The 17,600-nt window shown below is 32.5% G+C and overlaps 1 protein-coding gene and 1 long non-coding RNA gene across 7 annotated transcripts; one reads left to right on the forward strand and one right to left on the reverse strand.

The window, feature by feature from the left end:
- Positions 1–1,258: 1,258 nt before the first annotated feature.
- rod (kinetochore component rough deal) lies at positions 1,259–13,201 on the reverse strand. Of its 4 annotated transcripts, XR_004580653.2 has the most exons (35): positions 12,980–13,201; positions 10,845–12,901; positions 10,443–10,684; positions 10,264–10,362; positions 10,071–10,200; positions 9,849–9,997; positions 9,562–9,761; positions 9,013–9,485; positions 8,747–8,935; positions 8,258–8,679; positions 8,014–8,182; positions 7,847–7,939; positions 7,581–7,772; positions 7,373–7,503; positions 7,195–7,300; positions 6,873–7,113; positions 6,652–6,793; positions 6,421–6,578; positions 6,090–6,329; positions 5,714–6,017; positions 5,494–5,651; positions 5,215–5,418; positions 5,026–5,141; positions 4,849–4,958; positions 4,658–4,779; positions 4,304–4,573; positions 4,135–4,226; positions 3,701–4,065; positions 3,447–3,632; positions 3,145–3,376; positions 3,037–3,075; positions 2,773–2,968; positions 2,620–2,703; positions 2,394–2,545; positions 1,259–2,264 (listed from the first exon to the last, which is right to left on the reverse strand). XR_004580653.2 is itself a non-coding variant. In XM_034317963.2 (33 exons), the coding sequence occupies exons 2-33, from the start codon at positions 10,977–10,979 to the stop codon at positions 2,208–2,210; spliced, it is 6,114 nt and encodes a 2,037-aa protein (XP_034173854.2). In that variant the 5' UTR covers positions 10,980–12,901; positions 12,980–13,201; the 3' UTR covers positions 1,985–2,207. The 4 variants fall into 4 exon arrangements, 2 of the variants coding, with proteins under 2 accessions (XP_034173854.2, XP_034173855.2); XM_034317963.2 differs by lacking the exon at positions 2,394–2,545 and having other exon boundaries at positions 1,985–2,264; positions 2,773–3,075; XM_034317964.2 differs by lacking the exons at positions 2,394–2,545; positions 10,845–12,901; positions 12,980–13,201 and having other exon boundaries at positions 1,985–2,264; positions 2,773–3,075; positions 10,264–10,312; positions 10,443–10,605.
- A 435-nt stretch (positions 13,202–13,636) lies between these two features.
- On the forward strand, positions 13,637–17,251 carry LOC143305360 (uncharacterized). 3 transcript variants are annotated; one of them, XR_013062243.1, is made up of 3 exons: positions 13,637–13,952; positions 14,185–14,274; positions 14,353–17,251. It is a non-coding gene; the product is annotated as an uncharacterized LOC143305360 (long non-coding RNA). The 3 variants fall into 3 exon arrangements; XR_013062244.1 differs by lacking the exon at positions 13,637–13,952 and adding an exon at positions 13,959–14,117; XR_013062242.1 differs by lacking the exon at positions 13,637–13,952 and having other exon boundaries at positions 13,959–14,274.
- The last annotated feature ends 349 nt before the right edge of the window (positions 17,252–17,600 follow it).

Consider the following 17,600-nt stretch of genomic DNA (forward strand, 5'->3'; position numbering starts at 1 on the left):
CTTATTTTGTAGTCTATTCATTACATATCTTTTTAAATCCTCCCTTTTGCTGCAAATATAAAATTGAATACAAAGATAAAAATTTTGAAATTAATTTTAACAATCTTACTTTCTAATGAAAAATTTAAATTATAATGTTGATAATACTCAAAAAATGTAATTACATAAATGCATGTTCTACATACCACTTGGAAACATTTATTTTTATTCATATGTATTTTAGCAAGAATTTCTTAAAATAAACTACACAATAGGAATATTTGTATTTTTAATTAGAATTTTAAACCCATAGATTCATTAAAAATATAAACCATAGAAGGCATTTTTTATTAACTTGTATTTTACTATTTTGATAAATCTTACTAATATAAATTTTAGTTTAAAAACTTTATTATACATACCAAAATATTATATAATATATATATTAAATTAATGTTATATAGAAACAGTAAATTGTAAAAGAGAAAATCATTTTTTATTTTATCATAAATATTAATAGGATTTTAAAAAAAAAGTCTTATGTATGTATATATATAGGAGATGTTAAATATTTGTATACAATTTATTAAGTGCTAAAAGTATGAACCAAATCATTCTATTATAGTATTTTTCACGAGAGAGTACGAGTGTTTCGCGCAGCTCGACTGAGCTCAGAAAGTTCCCCCACCACTAGCGCTACCCCACCATGATTCACTTCCATTGCGATCCGCCATATACACGGTGGACAAAATGTACTAATATAGGAACAGCTTATTATAGGACAGAGGTAGTGAATAATTCACAAATTTCTAATCACCCGATATACCCCCTGTCCAGCGTGGCTCACGACATACAGCCGTACGGCGCTTGCGCGTTACCTTGGTAGCGGAGCGTGGCAGAACCAATCAGAGCCAACATGCGCAGACGAGACCAAAATTCGTTCATCTGTACTAGTACTCTCTCGTGAAAAATACTATACAAATAAGTAACCTAACCTTTAAAAATTGTTCAAGACAATATTTTTAAGGATGTTATATAGAATAGCAATTTGTAACATTATACGAAGAACTGTATTTACAAATCCATTACAAGTTACATTAAATAATAATCTTAAGCGTTATAATTTATGTACAAATTATTCGTCTTCACGACAAAGTTTTAATCTAATTACATTTAAAAGATTTAAAAGCAAAAATGTATCTCCAAAACATGTAAGATAATTTAGTTATATTTTAATACTTTGCACTAAATAAATTTACATGTTTTATATTTGTGTTACATTTATATATGTATTAGAGTAAACGTGACATTGATGAAGAGGACGGAGATGAAAATGAAATTAATGTAGATGTTGATGATTTATGTACACCAAAATCAAAAATTATTGATATTGCAATACCCTCTCTTCGACTGGATGCTGTCGCTAAAGCTGGATTGGGAATGTCACGCGCGTACGTTAAAATTTTTGTATCAAATAAATACTGTATTATAGTTACAGTAATGCTTCGAAATAAGCAAGTGGCTCGGGACCGAACAGTTGCTTATTTCGAAGCAGGTAGCTATTCGGCTTGACTTTGTTCTTGAAACGGGACGATAGAAAACGCGAGAAACGAGTGAGAGATCCGAGGTAGCGGCAAATCATAAAGTGATCGGCCGAGCAGCGATGTTATTTTTTGGACAAGGATAGAATATAACATGCCCTCTCATTCTCGCACTATGCTTTATTTCGAAGCAAATATACCAGACTGAGAAAGCATTATATATATTCCATCCTTCTTCTACTAATCGATGTCACTACTCAGTCGAGCGTGAAATTTATTACCCTAAACATCGGCTTCGCGCTTTCATGGACCTCTCACTCGTTTCTCGTACCTCTCACTTTGCGGGCGACTTCGAACAAAGAAGAGGGGATAGCGACTTGCTTATTTCGAAGCAGACCACTTGCTTATTTCGAAGCATTACTGTATATCATTTATATATATATATATATATGTTAAATAATTAATGTTTTTTATTTTCAGCAAATTGGATAAAGAATTTTACAAAAGTAATGTGCGTCTTAATGGACAAAAATGTTTAAAGAAGAGTGCTATGGTATGAATACTGCCCATAATAAGGTAAACAATTTATGTAGTAGAATGAAAGTAATATTATCTGTTTAAATAAATAGGTCAAGGTTGGCGACGAAATTGATCATGTTCTACGAAAATGTCCAGAAAATCCTAAGTTCATAATAGTAGATCGCTGTATATTAGCATCAGTTTCTGCAGATGTAGAAGAAGAAACTATCAGAGCAAAAATTATTCAAGATAAATCTTTATTAATTGAAGATTATAATGATCCATGGAATGGTTGAATAAGATTGTAAAAAATTAGTAAGTATAAAAGTTTGTTTACATATATTTAACATATACCTTTTTAAGTAAATAAGACATTCATTAAATTTATCATTTAATAGTGTACAGCATCCAACAATTTCTATTTTTTAATTTTACTTCGAACAAAATTATCAATAATTTCATTAAACGTTTGTACTTTCCAATATATTTTGTATAACTTGTTTACACTAAAAAAACATTTCTCGGTTTAAAATCATATATAAAAAAAAACTTTTGTTAAGTTAATAGTAAACATACTTACATATGGTACACAGAGTATTCCGTTTAATGATAAACTATTTAAATCTTGTAGGATCTTTGCAACATCAAAATCTTTTTTACTTTGCTAGAAAGAAAATATTTAATAATAAGTTTGCATAAATTTAACGTTTGATATAATTAATCAAATACTCACTTCTAAAACATTCTTCTTATCATCACCATGTAAAAAAGGTAATAGAGCAACTGCAAAATGTGGTTGCTGACATTGAAAGCAATATTTTATAATGTCACTGAAGCACAACATATGTACAACAGGACACGAATATAAAAGTTGTAGAGCTTCAATACAATTATCAATTTGTTCATTAGTCGGGTGTACATCCATTTTTCTGAAAGGTTCTAAAATGACTACTTCCCATCCTAATAGGTACCCATTAGAATTTACAATGGCACTTACAGTTCGTACTTGTAGCAAAATTTTTTTTAATTCGTTAATCTAAAAATATTGTAGATTAAATATAATATCATTATTATACTTATATGTGTAAAAATGTGGTCTATTTACCATTGACAATTTAGCTAGCTGAGTTAAATTTTTATCCCATAATGAGTATTCATATATTTCAAAATCTATACACAGTTGCGAAATAATAACCAGTGCTTGTGGTGTATAATTCTGTGTTTTCCATAAAATTTGTACAAGCTCATATTTGGAGCACGTCTCGAATTCCTTTATGCTGTAACTTATCCCCAGTAGTTCTAATCTACTTATATATATCAATGATTTCATATAATTCCTAAAATAAAATAACTTAAACATTTTGAACAAAATTAAAATACTTTAATGAACTAAAGTACAATTAATACCTAATCGTTTGGTAATCGCGTTTAGTTAACTCTTCTAACTTAGCAGTATCAAGTATCATCTGTAATACACGAAGAGCTCTATAACGTACTTCAGCACTGTAATCTTCGTTTTTATCAACAAAACATATATTTATAAGAAAGTTAGCTGGCAATTCGATGTCTCCATATTCAAGAATGTAACATGCTCTAAAATTATATTAGATGCTTTCAAATATTTTGCAAAAAAAAAAAGAATTAAAAATTTATTATTATACCTTAACAAGTTGTCATCGCAATTGGAATTTGATTCAGAATTTGTCGTCACAGAAAATGTATCTGTTATACTCTGATTAAGTTTTGTGTATTTAACATCTGGTTGTAACCATTCTTGTAACAGTTCAATCCGTAATTTTATTATGTTAATAGAAAACAGCTGACTAATATAATCAACTGCAGAATTGATATCAGGTCTATGATCAATAATAACGCATCGATATCTTTGTGGTATACTTTCGTCCGAGTACAATTCATGGACTAGCTTAAACGGATTTCCAATTAACTCCAAATATTTCTTTTTTTCTAAACCGTGGGTACGTAAAATATGTTCCGATGTAAAGCGTAAATATTTGAATTTAATTTTCTAAAATAAATCATTTTCAAAAGTTAGATATACATATTCTTAAAACCCTGTAAAATTATATAAAGATACCTCTAGCATTCCCTCTTCAAAGACTGTAGATTTTTGAGCTGCTAATTGAGCATATTTGTAACATTCATCAACTGCAGCTACTTGATCAGCACCTGGTAAAAATGAAGAATTATTTATTCAAAGTTGCTTTCTTGGTAAAATATTAATGTTTTGGAGATGTATAATGTACCTGGTGGTGTATGATTCACAACATAATATAATGCTGCTGTGCCATAGTATAATGCATCTGGACCAGTCATCCGTTCTATGCATCTTTTTATGTCACTTAATAAAGTGGTGTTCTTTGGATAGAGAGTCCATTTATCCGTTTCGCGTTTATTTCCCCAAACGTGTCTTATTTCGCCTTTAATAGCTAATGTACATACAATATGAGATTGCAATTTAAGAATAGGGGCAATATCTAACCATTTTTCATAAGTTTTTAGATTTAATTCTGGACCTGGAAATAGTTTAGTATTTAAATATTTTTAAACGTCATATCTTCATAAAGAATGATAAATAATTCTTAATACAGAAATTTTACTTATGAGCTTCCATAATTCAACTTTGGGTAAGAAAGGTAATCTCCATTTTGCTATAGGCGGTAAGAATGTGTATCCTGGATTAAGATGTATCCAGTTATCACTTTCTATTTGTGTAGGTTGGCTAAACGTATTAAAAAAAAATATTGACGTATTTTGATTATGATTTAATCAGCATTAAAAATATACTTACCTAGTACGCATATAATTTTGTAGGAAAAGGATATAATTTCTATGTTCAGTACTTTTGTCTTTCATAAGATCCATAAGAATTATAAATATTTCATAGTAGTAGAAATTAATCTGAAACAATAAGTATAAGGTTTTGCACATATTCTATAACAGTAATAGAATTTGCGCATGTACTAACTTGTGAGAAAATAGTTTTAACACAATTCTTTAAGGCAGCTTTATCTTCAATAATAGCAGCAATTAGATTACACTTTTTTCGTAATTCATTTATTTCGTCTTCATTAATGTGCAGTTCTAAAAATAAATACCGAAAATGATGTATTATCTTATATACATTAACAACTTCGTATTTCTATCATCTTTTTACCCTTTTTTCCACTTAAATCTTTTATAATGAATTTCGGATTCCATGTTTTTATTACTGTTTGTAAATAAAGTAATAAACAGTCTTGAGTATTAAATCCAAAATCAGTGCAGAAATGTTGTAACAAATCGATGATGTCATCATCGTTACAACTCATAACGTGTTGCAGTATTTGTCTCTGAGTTGTAGCATCACCTGTTAATACTTCTATAAATGCATAAATAAATATTTTTATTACATAACACGATAAAACATTTATTTAACAAATAAGCTAATTTCGACCTTTATACGAGGTAGAATATTTTGATAATTTTAGTGCCCAACAGTGCATCATTTTATTAGTTTTAAATATTTGTATATTAGTTTCATTTTTTAATAAACGAAAATATTCGTAACCTAGTACTGATATTCTTAAATGTTGAGTACAATCTGGTTGAAATCTGAAACAATACATTTTCATAGTACTTCCAGCTTTTTAATTCATAGAAATTAAATTACTTACGATTTATAGGTGATAGAAATCCATTTATACGCTTCTGATTCGGATAACATGAACAAACAAGACAACCCCAGTTGAAGATCAAATGATCGTGTACTTATTACTTTTTTTAACAATATTATTAAATGACGAAAATATACTGATGTAATTTCGGATAACAAAGTAACATCTATGTTTGGTCTAACATAAAAACTAAAATACAAAGTTTTTATCATTTGCAGTAAACAATAATCGTTATGTTTTACTTTTAATTTCTTTATATTGTCAAGTAACTTCTCTAATGGATTTTCCTTATTCAACTCCGTATCTAGATTATCAGTATAATGAAAAATTAGTTATATATTTGTAACTAATATAATAATTATTATTAATAACTTACCAGATATAAATTTAGTTATATAAAACTTTTGTATAGAAATTATATTTCTAAATAATGGCAACAAAGATTCATCTGTAGTTATAGCTAGATCTTTATATATTGTATATAATTTCCAATTTGATTTTAGTATTTCATTTTGTTTTTTATCCGCCGAGTTTGAATTATACGTTATCTTTTCACTCAAACACTGTTGATACAAATTTATCCAATTATATAACAATAACATGGATTGCAAATCCTCTGAAACATTGTTTTTAAATATTAGAATTTAAACTTAAGCATTATGGAGACTTAAAAGTTGTTGATTTTGAGACAGTGTCTGGTTGCATACCATCTAAACAAACACATAATGCAGATGAACTTAAATTTCGAATTGCAATTGCAACTGCAATATCTACATCCATTTTGGCATATTGTAGTATTATTGAACATATTTTATATATGTACTGACATTCATCTGTCAATAAATGAAATGATTCCTTTTCATATCTAAATTTCAAAATAGGACATTGTTTTACACTGGTTAAGTTTTGTTCTTATGTATGAATAAAAATCTACTTACCTAAAAAAATAATTAAATAAATTTACATTTTTTGTCCAATTTAACAATAAAGATATAGCATTTGTTTTCTGTAATTTCAATAATTCTGCAACTTTAATAACTTTTTTGCATGTAATTAAGTCATTATTCTCTTTCATTTCCACTAAAACATTTTTATAAAAAATTAAAAATGTATATAAATTATTGTTAACTGTACAACATAATGAAGAATTATTTTTTACCTTTACATAGCTCTTCGATATATCTTTGTAATATTTGTTCTTTATTAGTTTGATACTCGTGAAATGTAATACTGATTTGATAATCTTTCTTTAAAAAATATATAGATTTTACTTCATCTATATTATTAATAATGTGATTACAATAATTTGAATGAGTTTTGCACTCCTTGGAGAGTTTTCCTAATTGTAACTTCACCCAACCCAACATTTCAATATAATATGCAAGAGATTCAGGTACAGTCTAAATGATGGATGCAAATTTAAATGACATGTGTATCATCCTAAGTATAAACTTTTTAAAAAATTTAGTTACGTTAATTACCTTTAATCTCAAACTAGATATTACATAATTAACAATTTGTATACAGCAATATAACAGAACTTCTCTTTCTAAAGAGTTTAATATTTCCATTACTTTCGTAAAATTCCTACAAAAAAATATTTATTATTAAATAATTTCAAATGATCATTATAATTATTGTTCATTCAAATTATCTTACCCTTTAGATAAATAATAATTTATACAAAATGAAAATGCCTTTTTCCTTAATAATGGATCATTTTTTGTTATACATTGAATATGTGAAATCATTTCATCATGATTTTCTTTTATGATACGATGTACTAATCTCTAGAAAAGAGATTTATAAAAAAGATATCATTACATAGCAAAATATATGTTGCTTTATTAAAAAGTATTTCACTCACATCATTTATACCAATGCGTTCATACCCATATTTCTTCAATATAAGTTTTATTGGAACGTAATTGCGTTCTGTTCTAATTTGAGATGCTAAGATATGATCAACAGTACTGCTTGTTTCTGCTAGATTCTTAATAGCTGGACTCCATGGAACAGAAACATTTTTTAAAACTTCCAATACTTGTTGTAGTTTAGTCTAAGCAAATCGAAAATGTATTTAATATTTTTAATTTTAGTGTATGGAATTTTATATAATTTTTGCACCTGTACCTCTATATTTTGAATTAAATCAATAATAACGATAATTTTTTCCTCCCATGTAGATTCTTCACCAGACCAACTTCTAGAATTTCTTATTGTCTTCTATAATTAAAATTATTTACAACTTTTATTATATGATATTTAATAATGTGTTCGTTCATTCATATTAATTATACCTGTATATATAAAGTAAAAACATAATCGTTTTTCAACGAGTTATTTAACATGTATTGTTTTAAAAATGTATTTACAAATTCTGGAATATTATCTACGTGTATCCTATCTAGTAACATGTGAGATACTTCTATCGGATCTCCATTATACAAATTAAGAGGTACTGTTAATCTGCAATTTTAATAATACACGTAACTTTAACACGGATATTTTTTTTATGTATTAAATAAGATAAAAAATCGTTACCTGTAATTCAATTTTAGTTTTTGAATATCAGACATAGTTTGTGTTAAAAGAATAAGCTGTTTTAAACTGGAATCGTTACTTAGATACTCTTGATGGAAATATAAAGACTGATGATTTTCCTCAAATTTAAGTAACTTTATAAATCTATTAGCAAAATCAATTCCAATTCGAGGCCATTCGGAATAATGAGTTTTTTCAAATAATTTAACTTTCTTACATCCCCAGCAAATAATTTCACACATTGCACTGGGAACGCAAGACAATAACGTTGGTATAAAATGTGATAACCATGGCCAAAGGACAGCTGAAGATGTATTCTCTGGAATAATTGCAAATATATCTTTCACAGTTTTGACGGATATATATTTTATTATTTCTGGAAGATGTCTAGTCCAAATCAAAGCTGCTACTTCCATTTCTCCCTGGACAGAAAATATTTATTAGTAAATTCATTATTTTTAAATTCATATTACATTTATCATATTTTACCAAATTTATATAAGTTTTATATTCTTCTACAAAATTTGCCTGTTGAAACCTTATCCATTCTTTCATAATAACGTCATCATAATACTGAGATTTCTTTTTACATTCCCAAATCATGTGGAAAGTTTCTAATTTATGCAACATATTATTAATCAAATAAAGAAGATTTAAATTCTCATTACTCTTCGTTTCCTACAATTAATTTATATAATTTATAATATAAAATATATATAAAAAAATACAAACATAATCACTTAAGAATAACTTACTGTAGTGCTTTCTATTATTCTTGAACGTGCATATACGTGAATTTTTCTCATCTGTTTATAATCAGGTATAAGTGCTTTACTACAGCACTCTACTATGAATTGCACATTTTTTATTTTGTCAAGTATACTAAAAAGCATATCTAATTGAATAGGAACACAGTTCTTTTTTGCCCAAGGTTCCAGTTGCGATAAAATCAATGTTGCTTTTTTACAATAAATAGGTTCTGTAGATAAATTAAACGTTTTTGCTAATGCTTCAGCTGCATCAAACTGCTCCTTCCTTAAAAGGCATTGTAACTGATATTCGGGAATACTTTCTGATACATTTTTGACCCTAATTGTATCTATATAATTAGTATTACTCCTCAAACCATTAACTCCTTCCAGGTACAAAATTATTTCATCACAAGGATCCATAATTTCAACAAGATATGTCGTAATAGGTACAGTTATTCGAAATTTTTCTTCAAATTCTAAGTAAAAAGATACAATTGTATAATAATGTATATCAAATGTGTTAGAAGAATAAGAAGTAAACATGTTTAATACCTGGAAATGAAAGAAAACGTACAGTATTTCCAATGCAATTATCATCGGATTCTGCTAGTACAAGAATTTGACATGAACTGTTATCGTTATTTTCAATTATTGTGAAATCTAATGCACGTATAGTATCCATGTATACTCCAAGTAAAGTATGAGGGCATATCATCTTTAATATGCGATCTTCACGTAAACACAACATAGCCCTAAGATTATTAAAATTAATAATCTATTTACCATTAATTTTTTATCTGGATTATATGAATTACGAACAGAATTATATAAACACTCACACATGGTTCCTAAAGAACTTCACTTTAATATAATTGCTTGATGATTTAAAATTATTGTACTGTTCAGTAGGCCACATAAATAACTTACTTGGACATAACATAGCTATTGATATATCTCTATTTATCATACCTACAGCAGCACATGTTATCTATAAAAAGAACATTAAATTATTAATAAATTTGTTACATATATATAAATTACAAAATAATAAAATAATATACCTCCTCATCGTAAAATCCTTTAAATAATTGTACACACTGAATCTCTTCGGTAAGGTTTCCAATTTTAATATTACTATTGGTTTCATTTTGTTTAACAGACTTCACAAGTTTATTGTTTAATTGTGATACTCTAAAATATAAATATTAATTCTGATTTAAAATTTCAGTTATTTGTATATTTTGATATAATTACCTATAAACAGCTCCATTCTTTGCAATAAGATATATGTTACATTCATCACCTACATTTTGTAAAAATATTGTTATTATCTTATGTCCATCTTTGATATCTCTACATATGAAAGTAAATATAATTTTAAAGTTATAGTTCACTTTTATAACATTAAAAAGTACATCAGATCTTAAACTTACTTTGTGAAAATAACTTGACCATTATTTAATAAATTGAGACAGTATAAGACTCTGCTTGATAATACAACAAACAAAAATAAACCATTGTCAGAGATACAATAACATGTTATCATTGACTCAAAATTAACATTTAATAGTATCTCGTTGCATGTCTCATTTTTGAATATAGTAACTGATTTGTCAATTATTACACAAACCCTTGAATATTGCACAGATGCCAATATATTTGGCTCCTTTACAACCTTAAAAAAATAGAAAACCTATTTTATAGATGTATTTCGTAGATATAAAAATTACAATTTTACAAGTTATATTGAAGACATTTTAAAAAAGGGATGACCGTTAAAACGTTGAACACCTAGAACCTAAATCTGATCAAAAGAGAGTTAATATAATAGATACCTTTTCAGTAAACTGTATTGTGGTAATTGTTACGTCCCGGCGGAAAATTTGAAATTTATCCGCCTTGCGTCCCTTATCAAGCCCTTTTGTGTTTCGGTTTTCCGCCAACCTTTTCATTCCTCCTCCTATATCCATTCTTGTCAAGCCTTTCGAGGTTACGAGAATTTCTCATGCGAGGTACACGAGGAAAGGTCGTTTCTATTTTTCTACTTTTCAATAGTTTACGTGACCTTCCTTGAAATTATCGTCGCCAGCCATTGTAATAAGAAGCTAATACGCACAAAAACTCGGGTTAGCTCGAGTGAGAGAGAGAGAGAGCCGTAGCAGTAACACCAGCGTTGCGCAGTTAGCCAGTACTTCGCATTTCGGGAATTTCCCTTGGTAACTGCGTAGAAACGGGAAAATCGTAATAACTCTTTTGTTAGAAACCTCTTTCTCACTCTGTTGCACAAAGCGTCAGCCGGTCCAACAAGGATCATCGTTACCTGATTGTAATAATGGTATGAGAGAGTGGATGGATGAAACAGATTTAAACAATGAAAGTAAGAGTTGAGAACCCTTACGAAAGCGAACGTCGCGAACGTGCGACCGCCGTTCGAAAATCAAGGGTCGTTCGAAGCAATAAACACTATTGTATCGAAATTCTAAGAACTGCCTAGCGATAACGGCAAATTTTGAACAAAGGAACGTTCTCGAAGGAACGTTCGCCAGATTTAGAACTGTTTAAAATTTATAAAATGCGAAATGCCGAATATATCGAGGCGATAGTTTTAATGCGCGATAGATTGCATAATTCGCCACGGCGTTACAACCACCGTAAGCGCATCATCCGCTGTTAAACATATAAAATCATACTGTTTATTGCAAATCGGGAATGAATAATTTTGATCATGATATACGGATGACGGTTTCCTATCAAACCCGATATTTCAATTTTAATCTATATTTCAATATCAAATCTCAAATTGCATTCCAATTAAACTAATAGTTACATCTTGAATAAATGCCGTTAATCAATTATATGTATAACGAGAAATACTGCGTAGTTTCTGAAAACCGTTGAAACTATCATGGCGACGAATGAGAAAAGGAAGGAACACCAAAGAAAGGGGATGAAAGATCTTCGTCTAGCTCGTGCGTCTTAGCCAATCACCGGGCACGCGACACTTCCGAAAACGGGCTACGATTCGCCAAACCGTCCCCTCCAAGGACGATGTTCGCGCGACGGGCCCTTCGGCCCAGTGATGCCAGAATCGTGGGACGTGGGACAAATTTTTACCCTCTCCACGACGTCCCACGACGTCCCAGTGATTCCCCTACCGCAGTTGTTTCATCTAACACAAGCGCGTTGTCCCACGTGTCCGTGTGAGCTCTGCGGGTTTGGTAGAGTTCGGCTGCTTTCGTCATTTCTACGTTATCGGCTCGATGCTCAAACCGCTAAAGCACGTGGCAGCAGCATCGACGAATCGACAAAATAATATAATTTCGTCCATGGCAATATGGTAGAAGTGAGAAACCAGGAGATTCAGTTCGAATCCCGATTCTACGGTTTCAGTTCTGATTCTTAATGCATTAACGTTTTTTAATACATGAAAATACATTTTTAATACATTAAAACTATGAAATACATTAACTTAGGAAGCAGTTAAAAGAAGGAGTTGAACTGCATCTTTCTTTGATATTTTTTTTAATATTTAAGTTTTATATATATACATATGTATGTACGTCCATATGATAAAAGTACGTGATACAGAAGTAATTTCTTCAATTAGATATTACAGTTATTCTAACTATTACAATACGTAAATCCGAAGACATACGAGGAAAATTGGTTAGGTTCAATTGTAAGGATATAAAGAAATTTCAATCTTTAACGGTTTGTTAGTTTTATTTCTTATTCCTTACAACTATTATAATTTTATTCTCTGAATGGTCATTACAATGAAAGATATATTAGATACAACTTGATTCCTCATTTAATTTGTTATATACATATCAGGTTTCTTGCAACTATTGCAACTGGTCCACGCTTATACGATATTGCATATTTTACTTTCCTATAATACAACAAGGAAACAAAACTATAATATAGTGATTACCATAATACAATAGAAAATGTTAAGCTTGCTATAAACCTTATGTGTTTTCTGTGTAGTTATGCTGCACTTTCGCTTCGTTGCTTTATAATGACTAATGACTGATTTTTCTTTTGAATGAAACTTCCACTAGCGTATTGATGAAATTTTTCGATTAAAACAAGATCAAACACGACATAATTTGAATTATACTTACTTTATATATTTGCATTAGGTTTTAAATAAATAAGTAGATATATTGCAAATTATGTCGTGTTAGGTCTTATTTTAATCAGAAGAACCTTACAATTACATTGGTAAAATTTTCATTTAGCAAAAATGAAAAATAAAAATAGTTATGGTTAAATTAATATTGTCTCACTCAAATGTTTCTTTTCGTGCCCTTTAATTCTCGGACCTCTTTCTCTTTCGCTATTTGTCCTTTTCTACGCTCGCCAGCATTCAAGAACTCGCTCGAGCTATGTCGTTCTGCCAGCATCACATTTTCGTTACCTATTCATCGAATATTTAGTAGAAAGGAAATAGATGAACAGCGATCACCTTTATTATACTATTCATTGTTAGTCATTTATTTCATGTCAATCGCCTTTAGCATATAAAAAACGGCACAAAATATCCTGCATTTTTAATATTTTTCGATCGGTTGTGTATTCGACGTAATATCGAAAACATGTTGAATTTGCTACAAACTGCTACACACGATGCGTACAGGAGACTGGTAAAATGCTGATTACTTAAGAAAAGCAGCCCGAAAATAAATCTGTTGTCAGATTTATTAAAATTTTTTTAGACAGATAACTTAGTATATTCTTTCAGCATAGAATGTGTTATTATACTGGACTCCCTTGATTTTGCGTTACACTCAAATATTCGATGAATAGGTAACGAAAATGTGATGCTGGCAGAACGACATAGCTCGAGCGAGTTCTTGAATGCTGGCGAGCGTAGAAAAGGACAAATAGCGAAAGAGAAAGAGGTCCGAGAATTAAAGGGCACGAAAAGAAACATTTGAGTGAGACAATATTAATTTAACCATAACTATTTTTATTTTTCATTTTTGCTAAATGAAAATTTTACCAATGTAATTGTAAGGTTCTTCTGATTAAAATAAGACCTAACACGACATAATTTGCAATATATCTACTTATTTATTTAAAACCTAATGCAAATATATAAAGTAAGTATAATTCAAATTATGTCGTGTTTGATCTTGTTTTAATCGAAAAATTTCATCAATACGCTAGTGGAAGTTTCATTCAAAAGAAAAATCAGTCATTAGTCATTATAAAGCAACGAAGCGAAAGTGCAGCATAACTACACAGAAAACACATAAGGTTTATAGCAAGCTTAACATTTTCTATTGTATTATGGTAATCACTATATTATAGTTTTGTTTCCTTGTTGTATTATAGGAAAGTAAAATATGCAATATCGTATAAGCGTGGACCAGTTGCAATAGTTGCAAGAAACCTGATATGTATATAACAAATTAAATGAGGAATCAAGTTGTATCTAATATATCTTTCATTGTAATGACCATTCAGAGAATAAAATTATAATAGTTGTAAGGAATAAGAAATAAAACTAACAAACCGTTAAAGATTGAAATTTCTTTATATCCTTACAATTGAACCTAACCAATTTTCCTCGTATGTCTTCGGATTTACGTATTGTAATAGTTAGAATAACTGTAATATCTAATTGAAGAAATTACTTCTGTATCACGTACTTTTATCATATGGACGTACATACATATGTATATATATAAAACTTAAATATTAAAAAAAATATCAAAGAAAGATGCAGTTCAACTCCTTCTTTTAACTGCTTCCTAAGTTAATGTATTTCATAGTTTTAATGTATTAAAAATGTATTTTCATGTATTAAAAAACGTTAATGCATTAAGAATCAGAACTGAAACCGTAGAATCGGGATTCGAACTGAATCTCCTGGTTTCTCACTTCTACCATATTGCCATGGACGAAATTATATTATTTTGTCGATTCGTCGATGCTGCTGCCACGTGCTTTAGCGGTTTGAGCATCGAGCCGATAACGTAGAAATGACGAAAGCAGCCGAACTCTTTTTTTTTTTTTTTTGTTTGTAGAAGAGGAAATGCATATATGCACGCGCGGGATGCTTCCCCTTTCGTCTATTCGGCTAGAGGGGGCCCGGGCAGTGTGGGACTCATACCCGCCCTGAAGGGGCAGCCTGGCGCCCATTTGGTGGGGGCAAACCCAAGGAGGCAACCGCAGAAGGGGGCAACCTGGCAACCCGACCCTGTGGGTGGGGTTTTGGCCCAAGAGTAGGTCACAGCCCAGAAGGGGCGGCCTAGTCGGGTAGTCCGGAAGGGACAGTCCCGTGGCTGGATATACTACCCGCTAAAACCTCTCCTCTACGTGGGCCGCCGGTACCTTCTCATCCTTTGGGATCTATAAAGTCTACCGGCGTAAGTCACAACGGCGTTTTGGCAATTCAACGCATTTCGCGTTATTCCGTCCTCCCTTGAAACGCCATGCGTAGGGCATGGGGCATCGCGGATCCGCGCCGTTGCACCTCCGATCAAGCGGTAGGACCTTTCAACCTGAGCATCAGCGCAGGAATTTTTCTTCAGTGGCGACCGGCACGGGGCCTCCTCCTGGATCGCGCCTTCCTGCATGATCGCCACCCCACTTCGCCTGCCTAGCACTTTTGCCGGGGCAGGGGTTGTTCTTCAGCACGGCCAGGAACAGGGACATCGTATCTCCACAGTTGACCGTGCCCATCTTCGTCCACCTTGTAGGTTGCTGATGTTGTGCCTTATCCCTGAGGTCATCCTTACGCCCACCTGTCCTGCCACGAGGACAGGCCATTTTTCTTCAACCACGATCGGCACCGGAGGACTTTCCCACTCAACGGGTGATCGGGCCGTGTGTTCGCCTGCCTGGCACTTGCCAGGACAGGACTTTTTCTTCGGTCGCGATCAGGACCCGGGACTTCGTATCTCCCGGTTGATCGCCCCAATCTTCGTCCACCATGGTAGGTTGATAATGAAGATGTGGCTTTTCCTTGCAGTCATCACGCCCACCTGTCCTTCCACGAGGACAGGCCATTTTTCTTCAACCACGATCGGCACCGGAGGACTTTCCCACTCATCGGGTGATCGGGCCGTGTCTTCACCAGCCTGCCATAAGCGAGGTCAGGGAGCTTTCTCTTCGGCCACGACCAGGAACCGGAGCTCCTGCTCAACGGGTGATCGCGCCCCTACTTCACCCGCCTGCCATTAGCGAGGCCAGGAAACTTTCTCTTCGGCCACGATCAGGAACCGGAGCCCCTGCTCAACGGGTGATCGCGCCATGACTTCCGCCTGCTTGCGATGCGAAGACAGGGCTTCTTCTTCAACCACGACCGGCACCGGAGCTCCTGCTCAACGGGTGATCGGGCCGTGTCTTCACCAGCCTGCCATAAGCGAGGTCAGGAAACTTTCTCTTCGGTCACGACCAAGAGCCGGAGCTCCTGCTCAACGGGTGATCGCGCCATGTGTTCCGCCTGCCATATATGATCACAGGGCTTCTTCTTCGGCCACGATCAGGGACCGGAGCTCCTGCTCAACGGGTGATCGCGCCCCGATTCACCCGCCTGTCCTGCGAGGACGAGCACTCTTTTATCACAGCAAAGTCCCGGGGCGAGTTCTTCCCCCAGTCAGCTGTGCTATGTCTTTAAGGCTGCCACCTTCAATGTCCTGTTCTATACATGCTCTTCACACATACATCACGCCCCTAGCAAACACAGCGCATCAGACACCCAACAAGCCGAGCAAGCAAGAGGAGGCGTGCAAATTACCCATAAAGAAAAGAAAGTAAAGTAGGTGCATGTGAACCCGGCATAATACGACATGACATGACATAACACGAGTAACTTGTTCCCAAAAGCGTCCGCAGTGTTACCAACCACCAAGTAGGCCCGCAGCGCCATCACACCGTCATGTCGACCAAAGAAGAAAAGAAATATAGAAATATAAATCACCAACCCGCAAAACAATCCACAAATGACACGAGATATGTGCCCTCCGGATGTTAAGTATATTAAATACACAATAAAAGAGGAGACAGGAATAACAATTCTGAACAATTCAAACGTTTCCAAACATGATTGCAGGAAAATTCCTAAAGGAAGGAAGGAAAAGAAGAGGAATGATACACTGACAGATGCCAGGAAAGCAGCCAAAATCAAGCTAAAACAAACTAAAAACAAACGATACAATGGTATCATATGTAAATGCAGATGATCACGCATCCTCGCAAGACATTATCCTTGTGAGCATTTGTGATGGAGCGACAGCTGTGTACCCAACATTAGAGCGATAACAAACGTAATTTATACTACGAGAAAGTGTGAACTATGTAAATTTGGCCGAATACAAAGAGTAGCATGTACAACGAAAAATGAAGCAGAATATAGCTAACATAACTATCATAAACCATCATAAGCTATCATAAACTATCATAACGCCCAAGATTATTATACCGCCAACCCATCAATCCATTAACCACTAGAATAGCAATTCAGTCTCAATTTCCAAACAAGCGACACAGCAGCATCATGTGAATGCTACCAAATCATACAAATTACATCCCCATCGTGACCCCATTTGTTTATCCATGAAGAACTCAGTACAGAA

Source organism: Osmia lignaria, chromosome 6 (genome assembly GCF_051020975.1).
Source record: "Osmia lignaria lignaria isolate PbOS001 chromosome 6, iyOsmLign1, whole genome shotgun sequence".
Classification (NCBI taxonomy): Eukaryota; Metazoa; Arthropoda; class Insecta; order Hymenoptera; family Megachilidae; genus Osmia; species Osmia lignaria.